General features: G+C 40.8%; 1 protein-coding gene across 4 annotated transcripts; it reads right to left on the reverse strand.

Annotated features, from left to right (window-relative positions):
* Positions 1 to 210: 210 nt before the first annotated feature.
* Positions 211 to 12,445, reverse strand: LOC110312363 (zinc finger protein OZF-like). 4 transcript variants are annotated; one of them, XM_021185901.2, is made up of 4 exons: positions 12,292 to 12,445; positions 6,908 to 7,034; positions 6,665 to 6,710; positions 211 to 2,844 (listed from the first exon to the last, which is right to left on the reverse strand). In XM_021185901.2, exons 1-4 carry the CDS (start codon positions 12,310 to 12,312, stop codon positions 1,218 to 1,220), a joined length of 1,821 nt encoding a protein of 606 aa, XP_021041560.1. In that variant the 5' UTR covers positions 12,313 to 12,445; the 3' UTR covers positions 211 to 1,217. The 4 variants fall into 4 exon arrangements, with proteins under 4 accessions (XP_021041560.1, XP_021041561.1, XP_029326860.1 ...); XM_021185902.2 differs by lacking the exon at positions 12,292 to 12,445 and adding an exon at positions 12,042 to 12,169; XM_029471000.1 differs by lacking the exon at positions 12,292 to 12,445 and adding an exon at positions 12,025 to 12,117.
* Between the last annotated feature and the right edge of the window lie 10,822 nt (positions 12,446 to 23,267).

Genomic DNA, 23,267 nt, shown 5'->3' on the forward strand with positions numbered 1-23,267 from the left:
TTGCTATGTAAGGGAACTTAGAAAAATATTAAAATAAAGAACAACTTTCTACTTCAAATCAACCAGACACACACACACAAAGCTGATAAACAATATGTGCTCTTAGCTACTGAACCATCTCTCTGAATCACCAATTCCTTTTCATTTTCTTTTCAGACTCTTGACTTGTGTATACACATGATTGTACAGGTACCTGGGGAGGACCAGACATGTGTTCAGGCCCCTTGGAATGGAAGCTACAGGTAGTTGAAAGCCAAGCCACCTAACACATATGCTGGGAATCAAACTAAGGCCTCTGAGAAGAGTGGCAAACACTGTTAATCACGTATGTTAACCATTTCTCCAGGCTGCAATCCATCTCTTTAAATGCTTGCTATTTTTTTTTGACACCGTTTCTTGGTAGCTTGTCTTTCAAGTGACAGGAATGGCAGACCAGAAATTAATGACAATGTTATTGAGCAAATCTTTTTTTTTTTTATTAAGCAAATCTCAACTCCAAGATTACAAACAAAAAAGCAAAAATCAAAGTCTTGTGTGGGAATGGACCAAAGATCAAAATGCTAAAATTTTATTGTTCTTTCAGGTTATTTCTAAAATATACAAACTCAAATTCTCCTTATATGATTTAACTACATGAAAACATTCTATTTCAATCACACAGCTTTATTTTCTCTTTAAAATTTACATTTGGTTGGAACAGGTTCACCTTAAAAGTCCTAAGTGCTATTCAAATGTCCTGGATTAGATACTGTATTTTGCTAGCCTCCTACCCTACCTGTAAGAAAAGCCGATAGACATCAAAATATGTATGGGAACAGGATTTCATCCTACATATGCTGGTATCTTAGGGCAAAAATTACATTTTGCTGGTCATGTCTGTTTCCACTTCAACATGTTTTCATGTTTTTCTTGTTTAGCACTCCATTTACTTTATTTGTGGACATACACAAATACACTCAATGTTGTGCATGTGGACTCAGAACACAACTTTGGGGAACTCCATGTGAGTTTCAGGGTTGACATCAAGATCAGGCCATCCTAAAGAACCATGACTACTAGCTAAGCTATCTCGCCTGGCCCACCCAAACTCTCTTTTCATACCTCACAATAAAGGCAAGTTGACCATACAGTTTATAGTTATACAAATCCTGTCACTGTGAGAGTTTTATATAGGTTTCTAAGGGGATGTAGGACCCAGAAATGCTTTTACCTATTGTTCACATGGATAATGTTTCCATAGTGTGACTTCTTTCATGCTTAAGGAAATTACCACAGTAAGTGAATTCTTTCCCACAGTGTTTGCATACATAAAGTTTCTCTTTCATAGAGTGTATTTTTTTATGAGTGTAATAGGAACTCTGACTGTTGAAGGTTTTCCCACAAAGGTTACATGCAAAATGCTTCTCTGCAGTGTGAGTTTTTTCATGACTGTTACGGGTACTGGAAGTGGTAAACGTTTTTGTGCAATGCTTACATGTATACGGCTTCTCTCCAGTGTGAATTCTTTCATGACTGTTACGGGCACTTGAAGTAGTGAAAGCTTTTCCACAATGTTTGCAGGCATAAGGCTTCTCTCCAGTGTGAATCCTCTCATGCTTGATTAGATCACCAGAAAGAATGAACACTTTCCCACATTTTTTACACAGAAAGGATCTCTCACCAGTATGAATTCTTTCATGACTGTTTCTGTCACTGGAAGTGGCAAAGGCTTTCCCACAATACTTACATGGATAAGGCTTCTCTCCGGTATGAATCCTTTTATGATTGATAAGATAATCAGAACGACTGAAGGCTTTCCCACAGGTTTTACAGACAAAGGGTTTCTCTCCAGTGTGTATTCTTTCATGACTGTTCCGGTCACTGGAACTGGTGAAGGCTTTTCCACAATGTTTACAGGCATAAGGCTTCTCTCCAGTGTGAATTCTTTCATGATTCATAAAATGCCCCAAACGTTTGAAGGCTTTCCCACATTTCTTACATACAAAGGGATTCTCTCCAGTGTGAATTCTTTCACAACTATTATAGTCACTGGGACTAGTAAAAGCTTTTCCACAATGTGTACATGAATATGGCTTGTCTCCATCGTGAATATCTTCATGAACAGTATGGACACTGGAAATAGTGAAGACTTTTTCACAATGTTTACATTCATAAGAATTCTCTCCATGACTCCTTTGGTGCATGAGAAGGTATTTCAACTGAATAAATCCTTTCCCACATTGCTCACACACATAAGGCCTCTCTCCACTGTGAATTCTTTCATGTTTTTGGAAGCATGACAAATATCTAAATGTTTTTCCACACTGTTTGCAAATATAACACTTTTCTACAATATGAATTCGCTCATGACTGATAAGGTGGCTGGAATTAACAAAGGCTTCTCCACACTGCTTACACACAAATGGCTTTACTTCACTGTGGAGTTTTTCATCTATCTGGTCAGATGTACACTTCATAAAGGTATTCTCATTGTTTTTATTTCCATCATGAGTTCTCTCATGATGCTGATCACAATGGAGGCTTCTATGAGCTGCATCACATTGCTGATTTTCATATGATTTCTCTCGAGAACTTCCATGAACCTGAAATGACTTAGAATGACCCATATCTTCCCAGCATTTCTCAGGTTTAAAAGCCTTCTCCACAGGTTCCTTACACTCAAATGGTTTCTCTCGAGTTTGATCACTGAGGTGCACATCCCAGGGTGAATTACCAATGATGTTTCTCACATACAAACTGCTTCCACATCCTGTTGCTGCAGGAGGCATGTCCTCATTAACAATATACTCTGGACTCTGTGCCTGGGTTTGTTCACATTCACCATCTATCTCAATCACTTGAGTTCTGAAAAAAACACAACACAACAAAACAACAACAACAACGACAAAACAAACCAAGAAGAGCATTATGGGCACTGGAGATAATGAAGGCTTTTTTCACAACATTTACGTTGGTTATATTTCACTCCACTGTGAACTTTTTGGTGTGTGAGAAGGTATTTCCAAGAACTGAATCCTGTGGTACCTGGGAAGATTTTGGTACTGGAATGCTTTTGATTTGGCAAAAAAGTTGTTGGCGACTGACTCCAGTGGTTCACTATAGTCATAGTACTCCAGAGGCAAAAGCAGAAAGCCTCTACATTTAAGGCCAATTTGGATCACATTTAAAGATCCTGTCTTGAGTAAATAGACCTTTGACTTTACAAGAATTATGAAGAGGGCTGGAGAGGTGGCTCAGCCGTTAAAGGCTAGGCTCACAACCCAAAATATAAGAATTAGGAAGACTCTGGTACAATAGATGAGCAGTTAAGAGCACCTCTTCCTCCTCCAGAAGAGCAAAGTTCAGCACTCCCATGGGTGGGTTTGTAGTGGCATATGACTCTGCCTTCAAGGGACCTGTAGTCCTCTTCTGGCTCCATAAATCCTTCTCAGATATGTAGCATGCATTCACATGAACCCACACGTACATATAAACTTAAATAATTTATGACCATAAAAGAGGAAAATAGTCAACCAATGTGCTTGTGTTAGCATAAAAGAATATCACATAGCATTAGGAAATACTACTCTACTTACATGTACTGGTTAGATAACTTTAAAAAAAAAATGCCTCTATCTGATTGGCCTGTAGGTAATTCTACATGGGTGCTTTCTTGATTTACTAAGTCATGTGGGAGGGCATAGCTTATTGTGATTTGTCCCTCTTCTGAGCAAGCAGGCATGGGTTGTATACAAAAAGTAACAGAGAAAACCAGTGGGCGGCGCTCTTCCATGGTTTTACTTGAGTTCCTGCTTCCAGAGGCGGCCCAGCTTAACCTCCTGGCCTGGCTTCCCATGATGACAGACTGTGACATGAAGTATAAGCCAAAAGAAATCATTTCCTTCCCAAGTTGCTTTTGATTGTGGTATTTATCACAGACAAGAAAGCAAACTAAAGGAGGCCCACAGGCTATTGTCGTTACAGACTAGCCATGCTGTTTTTGGAAAGAAAGTGGAAGTGTTTAGAACTTTCAGCCGGAACAGCCAATGAATGCTCAGAGTTTAATGATCTGTTTGCGCAACTTGGAATGTAAGGATGCTAAGAGCAATGTGGACAATGGAAGCTGCCTTGTCAAGTTTCAGAGGGATGTCTGAGAGAGTAAAGGTGGTGTGGCTGCAACTTAGGTCATTCCCCTTGATCACTAGGGTTGATGTGGTCAGCTAAGGGGTGTCTCTTTCCTCCTCACAGTTCCAAGTATATCCTTCCTGAAGCTGTGTGCTTTGTTAAAGAGGATGGCGTTCCCTGAAGAGAGGAACACCAGTCTTCAATTAAAGGTATACGAGTAACTATGCTCCCAGGTTATAACATCCAAGCAAACTCTCAAAGGTATGTTCAAGAGTACCTCAAAGACTCTAAGAGTGGTTCATGAAATATTCTGTACTAAGAATCTACGCCTTCTGGTCAGCTGGGGCTGAAGAATCAGCTACGATAAACAAAACCATCTCTGAGGTAAAATCTGATTTTGATCAGCACAAAGACCACAAGGGGCTAAGGTTGCATTTCAAGTTGGCAGCAAAGCATGGCAATGTGTAAGATTCCGCCAGGTGGTATTAATGTTGGCAGTATGAGAGCTGCAGGAACAAAGGAGTCATGGAGACCTGAGGCAGGGTACCATGAAAGGCCAGAAGATGTCACTGCTGAAGCTGAAACCCCAGTTACAGAGGAAACATCGGGATGGAAGGGTTTATTGAGATCATCTGAGATTTTGTACCGAGTACCAGGGTTGGAGTTGTTGAAGAAAAGCCAGAAAGTGGGATGGACCTTAGCATATTAGAGATGACGGTACCACTCATGGTTGCCAAGGACAGCAGTAGTTGTGGGATGGAGACAGCATGAGCCTATAAGTCAAGTGATGGACGTGTGCTGTGTATGGCAGAGACAGAAACATTGTGATACCCAAGACCTTAGAAGACCAGAAGATCATGGGTGAAGCCCAGATGAAATACACTCAGCTACAGAATTGGATTAACATTGTAGAATTTTGGATTTACTTTGATCAGATTGTAGCTGTGCCTGCTTCTTCACTTTTGAAATCAGAAATGCATAACTTACATTTGATTTATAGGAGCCCACAGCAGAGAACTTTTGGCACTGAATATATAGTGTGTATGCCCCCCTGTACTGGCTGGTTTTGTGTGTCAACTTGACACAGCTGGAGTTATCACAGAGAAAGGAGCTTCAGTCGGGGAAGTGCCTCCATGAGATCCAGCTATAAGGCATTTTCTCAATTAGTGATCAAGGGGGAGGACCCCTTGTGGGTGGGACCATCTCTGGGCTGGTAGTCTTGGGTTCTATAAGAGAGCAGGCTGAGCAAGCCAGTAAAGAACATCCCTCCATGGCCTCTGCATCAGCTCCTGCTTTCTGACCTGCTTGAGTTCCAGTCCTGACTTCCTTTGGTGATGAACAGCAGTATGGAAGTGTAAGCCGAATAAACCCTTTCCTCCCCAACTTGCTTCTTGGTCATGATGTTTTGTCCAGGAATAGAAACCCTGACTAAGAAACCCCCCTTTTTTAAGACTGTGATATTCCTAAAGTTATGCTATGATCTATACTTTGATATTAGCATGAGATCATGGGAACAAGGTAACAGTTGGCTGGTTAGGTTCCTTTTTTGTTGCTTTTTGTTTTGTTTTTTTTTGTTGTTGTTTTCTTTTTTGTTGTTGTTGTTAATTTGACACAAGATATGGCCATCTGAGAAGAGGGAACCTCTATTGAGAAAACAGTTCCATCAGACTGGTTTGTAGGCAAGTCTGTGGGGTGGGTGTTTTCTTGATTAATAATGGACGTGTAAGGCCTAGCCCATTTGGGTGGTGCCACTCTTGACCATATGGGCCTGCATTCTATAAGTTCTATAAGAAATGAAGCTAAGTAAGTCTTTAGGAGCAACCCAGTCAGCAGTGGTCTTCCATAATCTCTGTCCCAGTTCCTGTCACCAGATCTCTGCCCAGATCTCCCATGAAGAGGGGCTATGATCTGGAAGGCAGACAGGAACCAAAATAAGTTCTTACTTCCTAAGCTGTATTTTGTCCTGGTGTTTATCTCAGAAAGAAAAAGCAAATTACAAACAGCTCTAAAATGAGGAGGTGACTCAGCAGTGAGGAGGAGTGACAGTTCTTCCAGGGAACCTATCTTTGACTCCCAGCACCCACACAATGGCTCACAACTGTGAATAGGAATCTTAGGCCCTTTTCTGTCCTCCATGGGCACTACATGAATGTGGCACAGACATACATGCAAACCAAGCACACATAAAAAAAAATCTTATAAACAAAGATAACAACGGGGAAAAAAAACAGCTCTTATATATAAAGCCCTTAAAAAAGATCATTAAAAACGATATCAAACCATTGTGAGTACGAAGGCAATGTTTGTATGGAATGCACCACTGGAAAGAAAATCTCTTAGATAGCGAATTGTTACATTGCATTTTGATGACATTCAGGAATTACAGAGATGGGATCCTCAAATTCTAAATGATCACCCAATGCAGGTTTATACACATCTATGTTAGAATTAATTTATACTTAGATATATTTGGATAATTTACTAGGTCCTCAGTTGTCCTGTCATTCCCAAATGTTTGGTGTAAATTACTCTCTTGAGTTTCAATGACCCCAAAATTCACCTGAGATTTTGGTAGTCCTCTTCAACATTTTCTTCTTGTGTTTTCTCTGAAAGTAAACCCAAAGAAATCATTATGGTATAATCAACATTATAAAAAATGTATTACATTCTAAATCTTATGACCTGACCAGGCACATTAAATTCACTCTGTTTCCTTTTCAAGCCATAAAACACTATATATATATATAAAAGCAGGAGACAGGTGTCTGAATGAATAAGCAAAGGAAGTATAGTGCATTTTTACCTATAGAGATCAGGTTCAAAAAGTTTTCCTTCATCACGTCTCTGTAGAGCTTCTTTTGACTGGAATCCAACAAAGTCCACTCTCCTGAGGTGAAGTTCACAGCCACATCCTCAAAGGTCACTGGCTCCTGAAACAGTGCACATATGAATTAGGATGGTTAATTTTAACTGCTGGCTGACAGTGTACAGAATCACCTAGAACCGAAGCTCCTGAAGATACCGCTAAGTGTTTATGTAGATAAAGGTTAACTTGAGAAACGATAGTGATTATATGAATCAACGTGAGAAAATCCACTCACTGGCTGTATAAGCAGTCTCTGACTTGTATGAAGGGTTATATTAGAGGAAGTTTTAGACATGAGGTATCAAGAATTGATAGCTGTAATTGCTTTGGGATTAATTCTAGGCACTGGGACAGCAGTGAGGCAGGCAGGCATAGAACAAGCTGAGCAACCTGAGACTATTTGGGTTTTGTACCTAGTCGTCTCTGAACAACGCAATTAGCACCTTGTGGATATTCTTTTTTGAACAGCCTTCTGTAGGTAGCCTTGGACCATATCCACTATCAGGTTTCATGCTTTTTAAAAAAGGCAATATGTCAATAACATATAATAACACTATTAATTTCCTATATCTAATTCAAATACATTTTAGAACACATCTGGTAACAATGGAAAATGGTCTAAAAGTAATGAGCTACTTTTTGGCACATGTACCATAAGGTGAACTGTGTTCTTAAAATTAATATTTAAGGAGAATCTTTTTAACATTTTGCCTTTGAATAAGGCATATGATTAAAATTAAGATACATGATGGGAAATAGTATATTTAGTGAGCAAGGCTTACCAGATGTACCTATCAGTCAAAACACCGAACGCTTAGTGCATGCTCCGCTCTTTAGCAGCCAAATCCTTCCTTTCAAAGCCACAAGCAGTACTTGTTGCCCTTGAGAGCTGCCTTAGAGTTTTACTACTGTAAAGAAACACCATAGCCATGACAACAATTTAATTGGGGCTGCCTTATAGTTCAGAGGTTTAGTATATTACTGTCATAGTGGGAAACATGGCAGCATGCAGGCAGATATGGTGCTAGAGGAGCTGAGAGGTAGCTTGATCTGCACTCAGCAGCAGGAGAATGTGTGTCACTTTGGTCATAGCTTGAGCATATATGAGACCTCAAAGTCTGTCTTCACAGTGACACACTTCTTCCAACAAGGCCACAACTCCTTCCCTAAGGGCCAAGCATTCACACACATGAGATCGAGGGGGCATTCCTATTCAAACCACTGTAAGTACCCTAATTCAGTGGCCTCCTGCCACTCTTCACAGAACATTTTAAACCTGTTCTATGGTCTAGCTTTGAATCAAGTTACCTTGGGCACACTAGTGAATGCTCTCCATATTCTCTCATCAGCTGGGACCCTGAGAGTCATCAGAAGTGCATGTCAGGAGGAGGTTTTGACGATTCAAGTGTCTGAGTCAGATGCAAGATTGGATATTGACACAAAGGCCATAGAAATGAACTAGGATCTCTCTTCACTCGGGATGCTTTAAATTTAGCAGATAAAGACACAGCAAATACTAAGTGTTGTGTGCTTGGAGGTGTTGGAAAAGAAGACAGTGTATTTATTTTACAAAGGGAAATATGGAATTAGTTGGTACAGAAACAGGAATGGAAACATTTTTTGCATAAACTGGGTATGGAATATGTGTGTAAAGTGGCCTGACTCTGTCCAAGACTACAGTTTGGATGATATTTTAGGAATAATATTGAATAAAGGGATTGGGAAAGACCTTGGGTCATCCGATACTGTGCAATGGGACTGGCAAACACACCTGCAGATCCCACATTTGCAGCCCATGAGCTTTCTGACCCTCTCTCACACTCCTTTCACTTCTCTCACTGTATTGTGTTGGCTATGCTTCTGTGAACTTAGACTTCTCAATAGGGAGTGAGGCCTTGTTACATGAAAAATTGTTGAGCAGGGAAAACACTCAGTCTGCCTGTTAAGTTTTAAGCCTTGCTACGAATCGCCCTATAATTACAGGCGGGTAAACCAAGCATGGCGATGCAAATCTGCCATCTTAAGACCCTGGGTCTCACAGATAACATGGAAAACTACCAGGACAATGTCAACCACATTTTGTTATCCTGTTCTACCCTGTCCCCTCCAACTCCTACTATGTCACAGGACATGTACAGGTGAGAAGCAGGGGCTCTGATGTCCAACCTGTCACCTTTGATTCTTTCTGTAAGGGATCTAGAATACCCTGACTTTCAGCCAAATCACACCGAGCTCTCAGCCAGCATTCTCTATCAGTGATTTCTACCTTAGTGACTCTGCCATGACCTCTTCCAGCCTATAATTTCTGATTCAGAAACCTGCATACTTGGAAACCTGGGACTTTTCCCTCACGCGGCAGGGAGTTCAGTGGATTCTGTGCTACCGCTGACCCAAAGGACTCCCTGACCCCCTGATCCCCTGACTATGTCATCTGCCTTCCACTCAGACCTTAACTCCCCCTAAGGAAACTCTGGGTCTCTGACTTGTCCTCAGGCATTAGAGTCCTATAGGTCTGCAAGCTGCAAGTGTGGGATTAGGGGCTCCTTTCTGCTTAGACCTGATCCTGCCAGCTATCAGGAACACAGCTGTCCCCTCCCTACTCTGCTCCCCAAAAGTGAAGTGAGAACTCCCTAGTATAAGGTAGAACCATCTCCTCCCAGTCCTTGAGTCTTAGGGTTCATACCCCCCACTCATTCTCCTGCACCCCAGTTCCTATCTCCAGAGCTCAGTGCTATAGAGGTAGAATTCATGGCGCTGTGCCTTGCAACTCAAGGTTTTTGAGAAGAATTTGCTGTTACCTTGAAGACTGCCAAATCCTTTCAACCCCTGCACACTGGGATGGGATCTACACATCCTTCTCAGACAGTTAGGGAGAATAAATATATCATCTTGGGAACTAGGGCAACATTATTCAAGCTTTTCCTATAAAATATGATTTTGTACTTTGACAGAAAAGTCAGACAGGAAGATGGAGAGATGGCTCTGCCGTTAGGCCTCTTGTGGATCTTCCAGAGGACTCAAGTTTGGTTTCCAGCTCCTATAATAGGTGGCTCATACCTACAAGTAAGTCCAGCTCTAGGGGATCCAGCACTGTCTACTGACCTCTGCAGAAACCCAAGCATACATGCAGATGTGCACAGGAACACGAGCAACACAAACCCCAAAATATATCCTTTTCCAAAATAAATTAGCCAGATCTTAAATGAACAACCTGAAGAAGCACCTTAAGGCTTTGGGAAAATAAGATCCCAAAGTCCAAATCACTAAGTGAGCGAAATAATGATGATCAAGTCTGAAATTAAGTAAAAAATTAACTAAAAAACAAAATAAAACCCACTGAAGTGGAGGGGTGGCTCAGAAGAGCATGTGTGTCTTTTGCAGAGGATCCGAGTTTAGTTCCCAGGACTTACATAGTGGACCAGAACCATCTATAACTCCCTCATGAATCTAATGTTTTCTTCTATCCTCTGTGAGCATCTGGGAAACATGTTACATATCTTTTCTGTCAGGTGAAATGTTCACATAATATATATATTCTACAAAATTGAGTTGGTGTTTGAAAAGATAAACATAATTGATAAACCCTTATCCAAATAAAACAAGATACACATTAATGAAATGGGAGCTGAGGAAAGAGGCATTCCAATAGACACCAAAGAAATTCAGAGAATCATGGTAACATACTTGAAAATTTTATATCTCCAGGTTGTGTGTGGTGGCGCACGCCTTTAATCCTAGCACTTAGGAGGCAGAGGCAGGCTGATCTCTGTCAGTTCAAGGCAGGCCTCATCTATATAGCACGTTCCAAGTCAGCCAAGGCTACACACAGTAAAGCTCTGCCTGGAAATAAAAAAATTAGTATGCATTCCATGCTTGCCACTAAGCAGTCAATGACACACATGCTGCTAAAGAGAAAATCTTAGGCTCTTCCTGCCAGAATCTGAGGGAGAAAAACTGTACAGCAGGGCTAAGCACACGGCTGACTCTGTAGAATGTTTACGTAGTATGGAGACGCCCCCCTCCCCCATCTGTCCCAGCACCAGCACCACATCAAAGCAAGTGTGCTGGCTCATGCCTTGAAATCCTAAAACCTGAAGGCAGGAGGATCCCAAGTTCAAGGTCATCTACATATGGAGTTTCATGATAGCCAGGGATCTATGAAACCCGGATTTAAAATAAAAATAAAAGTAAAAATAAATGAGGCCAAAGAAATGAGTCAACAGGTAAAAGCAGTCATCAAGCATGCGTCGTGACCTGTGTTTGACCCCTGAACCCAGGGAATGGACAGAACCAACTCCAACCCCACACGGAGTCCTTTGACCTGCACAGTATACTATGGCACGGGAGCCCAAAGATTGGCTCACCACACATGAACAACACTAATAAAATTTGAAATGTTTTGCACACAAAAACCAACTCTCAAAAAAAAAAAAAAATCTCATCCAGAAGATAGAAGACATGTATGTTTTTCTCTCAGATGGCCCCTGTCCACACTTTCCCTAGTCGCAAATTACACTGTCTAGAAAAACGATTTACATAAGGGCAAAGGAAACAACCGAAGATGTTAATATTTTTCTAGAGGACTGTAATCTTGGTAAATACTAATTAAGGAGCCCACCTTGTAGGGCATGATGGTGCTCGCATCTAAACTGCAGTTCTCAGGAAGCAGAAGCAGGCAGATCTCTTGAGTTCAAGGTAGGCCTGGTCTACGTAATGAGTTCCAAGAAAGGAAAGAAGACAAACAAACACACATTACAGACAGAGGCAGGAGAATCTCTGAGTTCGAAGCCAGCCTGGTCTACCAAGTGAGTTCCAGGGTAGCCAGGGCTACTGAGAAACCCTGTCTGAAAAACAAAGAAACCAACCAATCAAAAACTCACCAGCACCACCGCCACCAAAAGCACATTACACATCCCTTCTCTTTGGAGAAGCAGCCTAGTGCAAAACTAATACAAAATCAAGGCGACCTCAGGAAACAATAAAGCAGGCCAAACGCAAGTGCAAGGTCAGACCAGCAGTAACGCTCAAAACCCACGTCCTTTCACTGCACTGACCAGACCGCATCACCAACCCGTGAGCGCTGCAAAGTCTGCAGGGTGCAGGTCCACCGAGCGCATTCCCCATGATAGCCTGGGGACAGGGATAAAGCAGTTTTACAGCGACAGGACAGGAGGAGCCTCCGACTCCCGGCTCCGCCGGTGCCAAGCTCCACCTCGAACTGCAGCACAGCGCCAGAGGAACGTCGGGTCGGCGGTGCCAAGCTGCGCCAGGCTACGGGTCAAAGCCGCGGCCCACGATTCCGGGAGCAACCGTGTACTCACCATTTCCAGCTTCGGACGCATGCGGGGGTCCTTCGGAAGAGCCTGCCGACAAAATAGGTGGCACTGACTGAAACCAGCTGTCACAACACCTCACAAAAGCTACACGGGATTCAAAAATGGAGCCAGGGGCAGAAACTTCAGAACATCCGTGTTCCTCATTTGACAGTTCCAGCAAGGAAGTAACAGCGGCTCTGATTGGCGAAAGATGCTGGACCCGCCTTCTTATTCGTGAGTAGCAGGATCAACAACCTCTCCCATACCTGACGCAAATGGGGAAAAAAAAAAAAAAGATAGAGCAACACCCAATCTTAACCCAGGCATTCCCTTTGGAGTAAATATGTGGGATCCTTGCATTTAAGCACAACGCCTTCTGGGATTTTAGTTCACGCACTCGCTTCGTCGTGTACTCAGGGGGCTTCAACTGTTTCACATAAGATAGCGCTACAGATTGGCTCTGGACCTCCCAGACTCAGTGTAGGGAAAGGAAAACCCATGACCCCAAACAGAGAAGGTTACCCGGTCAGGAGAGGGCAGTGCCAATAATGAGTGCCAACTTAAGAATCTGAGATGAGGCAAATGGACTTTTGCACCTATATTTTTTGAAAGTTAAGATTTAAAATGTTGATTGAGCCCCAGGTTTGAAAGAAACCTGTACAAATATGTTAAGGCTTTGTCTGAAGAAATAATATTTTAAAACACGCTTGATAAAGACATATGCTTTTGCAAATAATGTCTCTTCTTACAAGCTTTCCTTGGACTACTTCTGGGTATTGAACATTATTACTATAAACCAAGCCAAGAGCAAAAAGCTACATATATGAATTAATAATGTAAATAGAAAAAAAACCTTGTAAGCAAAGAAGAGGCTTTGGCTCCGGTACCGGTACTGGTTGGGCTTTTGTCGACTTGATGTTAGTGGGGGTCATCTGAGAGAAGGGAACCTCAACTGAGAAATGCCTCCATTAGATTGGCTATAGACAAGACTGTAGGACCTTTTTTGGATTAAAGAATGATGGGGGCGGGGCGGGGGAGGTTCCAGTCTACTGTATTAATGCATACTTAGGTAGATAGGCATAGGCTGTATAAAAAGGGAGAGTGAACATGCAGAATTTCCCCATGACCTCTACTTCAGTTCCCACCTCCAAATTTCTTCTTGAGTTCTGTGGTGATTATTTTTCTGGTTGTCAACTTGACTCTATTAGTCATGAAATAAAATCTGGGAATGGAGGACATACCTGTGAGAACTTTTTGCTTGCTTTGGAGTTGGTGATTCTACTTCAGGTCTGGACCTTTGAGGTGGGGAGTCCCAGGCCTTTGATCCAAACCTTGAAGTAGCTCTAATCTAGGCTACACGCTTTGCTAGAGCTGGACGAGGAAGCTTCTGCTCCGGCCTGCTTGCCCTAGCCTTGCTAGCATGTCCATTCCTTCACTGGCATCAGAACCTTACTTTTTAGGGATTCCAGCATAAACTGAAGACCAGCTGAGACATTTAGCCTCATGGTCTGAGAAACTACAGGATTCTTGGGCTTTCCATCCACAGCCAGCCATTGTTGGATTAGCTAGACTGCAGCCTGTGAGTCTTTCCAGTAAACCCCTTTTCTATACATATAGAAAGATTCATTCTGTAAGTTTTGTTACTCTCAAGAACTCTGACCTAATAATTTGCCTTCATGATGGACTTTAAGACATAAGATAAAATACATCCTTCCCTCAACAAAGTTGCTTTTGTTTAAAGCAATGGAAAGAAAAGATAGACAGAACCATTTCAACTAAACTCTTATTCAATGACCAGAAAACACAGTGAAAAGGTATGTTAGGAAATGAGGTTATACATGAGATATCCTTTTATAACATACTAACAGTCAAGTCGATCACACAGAAGACACATATGTCTTATGATTGGGGGTCATTTAATTACTGATTTTACTTCTGCCTTTAGAATATGTTCTGAATTGAAATAAATTGAATGAGAGAGAGAGAGAGAGAGAGAGAGAGAGACAGAGACAGAGAGAGACAGAGAGAGAGACCCAGTGACTGGGTGAAGGTTATAATCAGAAACGTCTCAAAACCAGTACAAATAGTCAATGAATATATAAAAGCTGGTCAACTATTTTGCCAAGAAGGAAATTCACAGAAAAGAAGTAAACGAGACCAACATTTGGTGAGTTAAAAAGATAGCTATAATTCTGAGAGGGCCAAACTAAAAACAAAGAAAGCAAACACATTTTGACATTGGTACCAAATGGCATAGTTTTACTACATATAAAATGGGCATCTTATAGCCAATAAAGGGAATGTAATATTTACAAAATTTATATTACCATAAATTTATTCTACATGTATGGGTGTCTGCATGTGTACTGTTTACATGTCTGGTAACAGTGAAGGCTAAAAGAGGGTGCCAGATCCCCTGGAACTAGAGTTACAGGCAGTTTTGAGCTGCCAGATTTTGAGGACTCAAGTGTATAGAGTGACTGTGAGCCATATGATGTAGGTACTAGGAGCCAAACTCCAGTTCTATGTAAGAGCATCAAGCTCTTTTAACAACCAAGCAACATTTCTGTCCCTAGACCCTGGTAATCTTTCTTCCCAGGGAAGTATTCTATTGATAAGGATTTCCACTGAACTTCTTTAATTTGTTTGGTTTTGTTTATTTTTAAAGGTTATATTCTTGTCACAACCTTCCCACCTTCCCTTTCCTCTCTCTAAACCTATAGGTTGTGACCTATTTGGCGGTTGAATGAAACTTTCACAGGGGTCACCTTAGACCATTGGAAAGATTAGATATTTACATTACAGTTCATAACAGTGGCAAAATGTATAGTTATGAAGAAGCAATGAAAATAATTTTGTGGTTGAGTGCTCACTGTAATATGGGGAACCGTAATAAAGGGTAGCAGCATTAGGAAGGTTGAGAACCACTGCTCAAAACCCTCCTATTTACCCCTCCCTGATCTCCTTCAAATCCACAGACTCCTTTTCCATCATTATTGCATATACATATATATATGCATTTATTGCACATATGCACACACACAAACATGTACACACAAACATATCTCCAAATATAATCTGTTGAGTTCATACTATTGTATGAAAACGCATGTTTTCAGGGCTGACTGGTCTGGACAACCAATTAGTCTTCTCTTCTCTAGGGGGGGACTACAACTCATATTCAGTCACCTGCAGGGTGTGTGTGTGTGTGTGTGTGTGTGTGTGTGTGTGTGTGTGTAGGGTTGAGACCTTGTGGGCTTCTCCCTATTCAGTTTGACATGTTTGTTGGTATCCTCCTTGATCAACTTATATTTGGGTGGTCATGTTGGTGAGGCTTTATGGACGTAGATTCTGATATTTCTAGGAGACACAATCTCACAGCCAAGTCCTTGATCATATGGTTCTTATAATTTTCTGCCCCTCTTTCACAATGTTCCTTGAGACTTGGATGTAAGAGTGTTTTCTAGATGTATCCTTTGGGACTGTAGTTCTCAACTCTGCATATTGCTTGGTTGTGTTTTCCGGTAATGGTCTCAGTTTGTTGCAAAGAGAAGTTTTCTTATTGAAGGGTGAAGGATATGCTTGTCTGTGTGTATAAGAACAAGTGTTTATAGATTGTTGTTAGAGATTATACTGGTTTGGTAAATTAATAGATGTACATTTTCCTTCAATAACCATAAATTCACTAGCACTGTGTAGTTAGCTAGGTTTTTAGTACCAGAATACCTCTTGTGTATCCAGTTTCACTCAATGTTTTATTTCACTGCTGAGCTTTTTAATCCCAGCATTACTTTTGGTTGGGTTTTGTTCTGTATTTCTCTCAACTGAATTCTATTTTCATGCCATGAATTTACTTCCTTGTTTTATTCAGCTGATTTTCATATTCTCTTGAAAAATATTCCCCAATGGAGGAGCTAGAGAAAGTACCCAAGGAGCTGAAGGGGTCTGTAACCCTATAGGTGGAACAACAATATGAACTACCCAGTACCCTGAGAGCTCGTGTCTCTAGCTGCATATGTAGCAGATGGCCTAGTTGGCCATCATGGGGAGGAGAGGCCCTTGATCTTACGAAGATTATATGCCCCAGTACAGGGGAATGCCAGGACCAGGAAGCAGGAGAGGGTAGGTTGGGGAGCAGGGCAGAGGGGGAAGGGTATAGGGGACTTTTGGGATAGCATTTGAAATGTAAATGAAGAAACTATACAATAAAAATAAAAGTATGGAATCACAACATACTTATAAAAGTTTAAAATATACAGAATTATTTGTAGTATCAGCTTATCTCTGATTACCTTACAAATAAATGAGACTCGGTCTATGAAAAAAAGAAAGAAAACTATTGATGTTGCCTTGACTTGTTTGAATATATATATATATTTTCTGTCATGAGTTCACATTTTTCTTTTATTATTACTAATCACTCCATTCATTTACATCTCAAATGATATCCCACTTCCTAGTTATCCCTCTGTCATGCCCCCACATCCCACATCTTCCTCCCCCTCCCTCTTGCCTGTATGAGCATGCTCCCCCACCCATCCACCCACATTCTCCCGTGGCACCACTCCAGAATCCTTCTGGGGCATTAAACCTCCCCGGGACCAAGGGCCTCCCTTCCCATTGCTGTCAGGCAAGACCATCCTCTGCTACATATGTATCTGGAGCAAAAGATCCCTTCAGGCACACTCCTTGTTTGGTTGTCTAGTCTCTGGGGGAACTGGGTGGTCAGGCCAGCCTATGTTGTTCTTCCAATGGGGTTGCAATCCCCCTCTGCTCCTCCAGTCCTTCTGTCAGCTCCCCGACAAGGTTCCCTGAGTTTACCCTGATGGTTGACTCCAAGTATCCACCTCTGCTTTGGTCAGCTGCTGGCCAGACCTCCCCAGGAACTGTCACACTTGGTTCTTGTCTGCAAGCACCTCTTGACCACGGCAACAGTGCTGGGTTTGGTGTCTGCAGACATGATGTATTCCCAGGTGGGGCCATTCCCCAGTTGGCCCTTCCTTCAGTCTCTGTTCCATTTTTTGTCCCTGTTTGGTGGCTCCATCCCTTGACCAGGGGCTGTGCCTATCTACTGGAGGTGGTCTCCACAGGTTCTATCTCCCTCTTCTCTGTGCATTATGGCTGAAGTCATTCCCACTGGGTCCTGGGAGCCTCACGTTTCTCTGGTGTCTGGGACCCTTCAAGTTCCTTATTCCCTTTGCTTCCTATTTTTACTCTATTTCCTGACCCTCTGTACCTCTTTCATGTCTCCTCCAGATTCTGATACTGCCACCCTTATTTCCTCCCCCTCCCTTGTCCCCCTCTCCTTCTATCTCCCACAATTGTCTTGTTCCCCCCTCAAAGCAGGACTGAAGCATCCACCACCACCCCAATCTTCCTTCCGTCTATACTCCATATGGTCTACAGGTTGTATCATAGGCATTGTGAGCTTTGGGGTCAGTATCCATTTATTAGTGAGTACATACCATATGTGTTCTTTTGTGTCTGAGCTACCTCAGTCAGGATGATATTTTCTAGTTCCATCCACTTGCCTGCAAATTTCATAAAATCATTGTTTTTAATTGCTGCCTAGTATTCCATTGTGTATATGTACCTCATTTTTTGTAACCACTCTTCTGTTGAGGAACATCTGGGTTGTTTCCAGCTTCTGGCTATTATTTTTTTTAAAGGCTGCTATGAACATAGTGGAGCATGTGTCCTTGTTATGTGTTGGAGCATCATTTGGGTATATGCCCAGGAGTGATATAGCTGCATCCTCAGGTAATACTATGTCCCATTTTCTGAGGAACCGCCAGTCTGATTTCCAGAGTGGTTGTACCAGCTTGCAATCCCACCAACAATGGAGGAGTGTTCCTCTTTCTCCACATCCTCGCCAGCATCTGCTGTCACCTGAATTTTTGATCTTAGCCATTCTGACTGGTGTGAGGAGGAATCTCAGCGTCTTTTTGATTTGCATTTCTCTGATGACTAAGGATATTGAACATTTCTCAGCTATTTCAGATTCCTCAGTTGAGACTTTTCTATTTAGCTCTGTACTCCACTTTTTAATAGTGTTATTTGGTTCTCTGGAGTCTAACTTCTTGAGTTCTTTGTATATTTTGGATATTGGCCCTCTATTGGATGTAGGGTTGGTAAATATCTTTTCCCAATCTGTGGGTTGCCGTTTTGTCCTGCTGATAGTGTTCCCCGCTTTACAGAAGCTTTTCAATTTTATGAGGTCCCATTTGTTGCTTTTAAAGCCTTTGATGTTCTGTTCAGGAACTTTTCCCCTGAGCCCAAGTGTTTGAGGCTCTTCCCCACTTTCTCTTCTATTAGATTCAGTGTATCTGGTTTTATGTGGAGGTCCTTGATCCACTTAGACTTGAGCTTTGTGCAAGGAGATAGATATGGAACAATTCCCATTCTCCTACATGCAGGTTTAGGAGCTTTATGGTAGAATATTTGGGGTCACTTATCTATGCTATCATATCATCTGCAAATAGTGATAACTTGATTTCCTCCTTCCAAATTTGTATCTCTTTGATCTCTTTTTTTATCTAATTTCTCTGGCTATAACTTTGAATACTATATTAGAGAAAGAGAGAGAGAGAGAGAGATCCTTGTCTAGTCCCTGTTTTAATGGGATTCCTTTGATTTTCTCCCCATTTTATTTGATGTTGTATATTGGTTTGCTGTCTGTTGCTTTTGTTATATTTAGGTATGCACCTTGAATTCCTGATCTCTTCAATACTTTTAACATGAATGGGTGTTGTATTTTGCCAAAGTCTTTTTATGCATCTAATAAGAATATCATGTGTTTTTTTTCTTTGAGTTTGTTTATATATTGGATTACATTGATGGATTTCCATATATTAAACCATCCCTGCATCCCTGGGATGAAGCCTACTTGATCATGGTGGATGATTGTTTTTATGTGTTCTTGGATTCGGTTTACGAGAATTTTATTGGGTATTTCTGCATTGATATTCATAAAGCAAATTGGTCTGTAGTTCTTTCTTTGTTAGGTCTTTTGGTGGTTTAGGTATCAGAGTAATTGTGGCTTCATAGAATGAGTTGGGTAGAGTACCTTCTGTTTCTATTTTGTGGAATAGTTTGAAAAGTATTTGGTATTAGATTTTCTTCACAGGTCTGATAGAATTCTGCACTAAAACCATCTGGCCCTGGCTCTTTTTAGTTGGGAGACTTTTAATGACTGCATCTACTTCCTTTGGGGTTATGAGGCTGTTTAGATGGTTTATCTGATCCTGATTTAACTTTCGTGCCTGGTATCTGTCTAGAAAATCATCCATTTCATCCAGGTTGTCTAGTTTTATTGAGTTTAGACTTTTGTAGTAAGATCTGATTATTTTTTGAATTTCCATTCTTTCCCTTGTTATGTCTCCAATTTCATTTCTGATTTTGTTAATTTGGATTCTGTCTCTGTGCCATCTGGTTAGTCTGGCTAACGGTTTATCTATCTTTTTGATTTTCTCAAAGAACCAGCTCCTAGTTTGGTTGATTTTTTATATAGTTCTTTTTGTTCCTACTTGGTTGACTTTTGCCCTGAGTTTTATTATATCCTGCCTTCTACTCCTCTTAAGTGTATTTGCTTCTTTTTGTTCTAGAACTTTCAGATGAGCTGTTAAGCTGCTAGTGTATGCTCTCTCCAGTGTCTTTTTGGAGACATTTAGAGGTATGAGTTTTCCTCTGCTTTCATTGTGTCCCATAAGTTTGGGTATGTTGTGCCTTCGTTTTCAGTAAGTTCTAAAATGTCTTTAATTTCTTTATTTTTCCCTGACCAAGTTATCATTGAGTAGATAGTTGTTCAACTTCCATGAGTATGTGGGCTTTCTGTTTTTGTTGCTATTGAGAACCAGCCTTAGTCCGTGGTAGTCAGATAGAATACATGGGATTAAATCAATGTTCTTATATCTGTTGAGGTTTGTTTTGTGTCCAATTATATGGTCAATTTTTGACAAGGTACCATGAGGTACTGAGACAAAGATATATATATATTTTTTGTTTTAGGGTGAGATGTTCTTTAGATATCTGTTAAATCCATTTGTTTCATAACTTCTGTTAGTTTCACTGTGTCTTTGTTTAGTTTCTGTTTCCATGATATGCCCATTGGTGATAGAGGGGTGTTGAAATATCCTATCTTTTTGGTGTGAGGTTCAATGTGTGTTTTGAGCTTTAGTAGTGTTTCTTTTGACAAATGTGGGTGCCCTTGCATTTGGGGCACAGATGTTCAGAGCTGAGAGTTCCTCCTGGTGGATTTTCCCTTTGATATGTATGCAGTGTCCTTCCCTATATTTTTTGATAACTTTTGGTTGAAAGTCTATTTTGTTGGATATTAGGATGGCTACTCCAGCTATTTTCTTGGGACCATTTACTTGGAAAAAATTTCCCCTTCCTTTACTTTGAGGGGATTTTTGTCTTTGGCTCTGAGGTGTGCTTCCTGTATGCAGCAAAGTACTGGATCCTGTTTATGTCTTCAGTCTGTTAGTCTTTTTATTTGGGGAATTGAGTCCATTGGTGTTGAGAGATATTAAGAGAGATATTAAGGAAAGTAATTATTGCTTCCTGTTATTTTTGTTGTCAGAGTTCACATTATGTTGTGTGCTTTTCTTCTTTTGGACTTGTTGTGACAAGATTAGTTTCTTGCTTTTTCTTAGGTGTAGTTTCCCTCCTTGTGTTGGACTTTTCCTTCTGTTATCTTCTGTAGGGCTAGAATAGTAGAAAGATATTGTTTAAATTTTGTTTTGTCTTAGAAAACTCTGTGTTCTCCATCTATGGTAATTGCGAGTTTTGTTGGGTATAGTAGCCTGGGCTGGCATTTTTGATCTCTTAGGGTCTGTAAGACATCAGTTCAGGATCTTGTGGCTTTTATAGGCTCTTGTAAGAAGTCTGGTGTAATTCTGATAGGTCTGCTTTTATATGGTACTTGATCTTTTTCCCTTACTGCTTTAAATATTCTTTCACTGTTCTGTGAATTTGATGTCTTAATTATTGTGTGATGGAAGGAATTTCTTCTCTGGTCCCATCTATTCATTGTTCTGTAGGCTTCTTGTGTGTTTATGGGCATTTCTTTCTTTAGGGTAGGAAAGTTTTCCTATATAATTTTGTTGAAGATGTTTGCTGGCCCTTTGATTTGCAAATCTTCAGTCTCTTCTCTCCCTATTATTTTCACATTGGATCTTTTCATTGTGCCCTGGATTTCATGAATGTTTTAAGATAGTAGCTCTTTGCTTCTTGTATTTTCCCTGACTGTTGCATCTATGTCTTGTATTGTATCTTCTGACACTGAGATTCTCTCTTCTAACTCTTTATTCTGTTGGTGACTCCTATTCTCTTTCCTAGGTTTTCCATCGCCATGGCTGTCTCCCTTTGCATTTTCTTTAATGATTCTACTTCTGTTATTAGATCTTAGGTGGTTTTATTCAATTTCTTCACCTATTTGGTTGTGTTTTCCTCTTTAAGGACTTCTCCCTGTTTACCTGTGCTCTCCTATATTTCTTCTTTTTTTTAAAACAATTTTTATTAGATATTTTCTTCATTTACATTTCAAATACTATCCTGAAAGTCCCCTATACCCTCCCCCACCCTGCTCCCCAACCCACCCACTCCCACTTCCTGGCCCTAGCATTCCCCTGTATTGGGGCATATAATCTTTGCCAGACCAAGGGCCTCTCCTCCCAATGATGGCCTACTAGGCCATCTTCTGTTACATATGCAGCTTGAGACACAAGCTCATGGGGTACTGGTTAGTCCATGTTGCTGTTCCTCCTATAGGGTTACAGACCCCTTCAGCTCCTTGGGTACTTTCTCTAGCTCCTCCATTGGGGGCCCTGTGTTCCATCCCGGGGCTCAGCATATACAAACTATCACAGATACCTAAACTGAATCAAGGATAACATCAAAGACATCACCCATCAAGATCAAACAGGCTTCATCCTAGGAATGGTGTAGCTCAATATACAAAATCCACCAAGTAATCTACCATATTAACAACTTGAAAGAAAAAAAATCACGATTTCATTAGATGCTGAAAAAGCTTTTGATAATATCCAATACCCCATCATATTAAAGGTACAAAAGAGATCAGGAATACAAGGCACATACCTAACCATAAAGCTGTATGAAGCAAGCCAATAGCCAATATCAAACTAAACGAAGACAAACTTAAAGCAGTTACACTCAAATTATGGACTAGTCAAGGCTGTCTCTTTTCTCTCTCTCTCTCTCTCTCTCTCTCTCTCTCTCTCTCTCTCTCTCTCTCTCTCTCCTCTCTCTTCAATATAGTACTTAAAGTTCTATCCAGAGCAATAAGTCATCTAAAGGAAATCAAAGGGATACAAACTGGAAAAAAAATGAAAAGGCATTATTATTTGCAGATGATATCATAATATACATAAGCACCCCCCCAAATTATACCTGAAAACTCCACAACTGATAAACAGCTTCAGCAAACTGTCTTGAAACAAAATTAATCCCACAGAATCAATAGTCTCCCCTCATACAAATGATAAATTGGTTGAGAAATAACTAGGCAAACAACACCCTTTACAATACCGTGAATAATATAAAAATATCTTTGTGTAACTCTAAACAAACAAGTGAAAGGCTTTATGTAGGAAACTTGACCTCTCCATGTTCAATCAGTTGTGTCTTCATATAAAATATTACCATCAATTTTGTGGAAAGCAACCAATATCCCTGGTAATATCCTTGATTGATTAGGGGTTCTGATGAAACAACATTGGCCAACAGCTCTATGACTGAATCCATTCACAGAGCTAGGAGACTTATTTGATATGAAGTGGTCTGTTGGGATTTCTCTCCTATTAGTTGAAGACTCCGTTTGGATAACCTTACTATATGTATTTATTTTAGGCCACGCCTACTCTGTTAGGTATCCTTAAACCCTTACAAAGGTTCCTCAGTTTTAGCTCCTTTTTACATTACTTCTCTAACCATCTTCTCCTCCCCCTCCCCCTCCCCCT

This window comes from Mus caroli, chromosome 17 (genome assembly GCF_900094665.2).
Source record: "Mus caroli chromosome 17, CAROLI_EIJ_v1.1, whole genome shotgun sequence".
NCBI classification, from domain to species: Eukaryota; Metazoa; Chordata; class Mammalia; order Rodentia; family Muridae; genus Mus; species Mus caroli.

What these genes read in the sequence shown, in the direction of transcription:
- LOC110312363 (XM_029470998.1), bottom strand. Translation starts at nt 11,883, where the DNA reads ATGTGTAATGTGCTTTTGGTGGCGGTGGTGCTG. An exon ending in TTTTGGTGGCGGTGGTGCTG is followed by an intron (nt 7,035 to 11,850) that starts GTGAGTTTTTGA and finishes GCACTGTTTCAG; the next exon opens with GAGCCAGTGACCTTTGAGGA. An exon ending in TTTGAACCTGATCTCTATAG is followed by an intron (nt 6,711 to 6,907) that starts GTAAAAATGCAC and finishes GTTTACTTTCAG; the next exon opens with AGAAAACACAAGAAGAAAAT.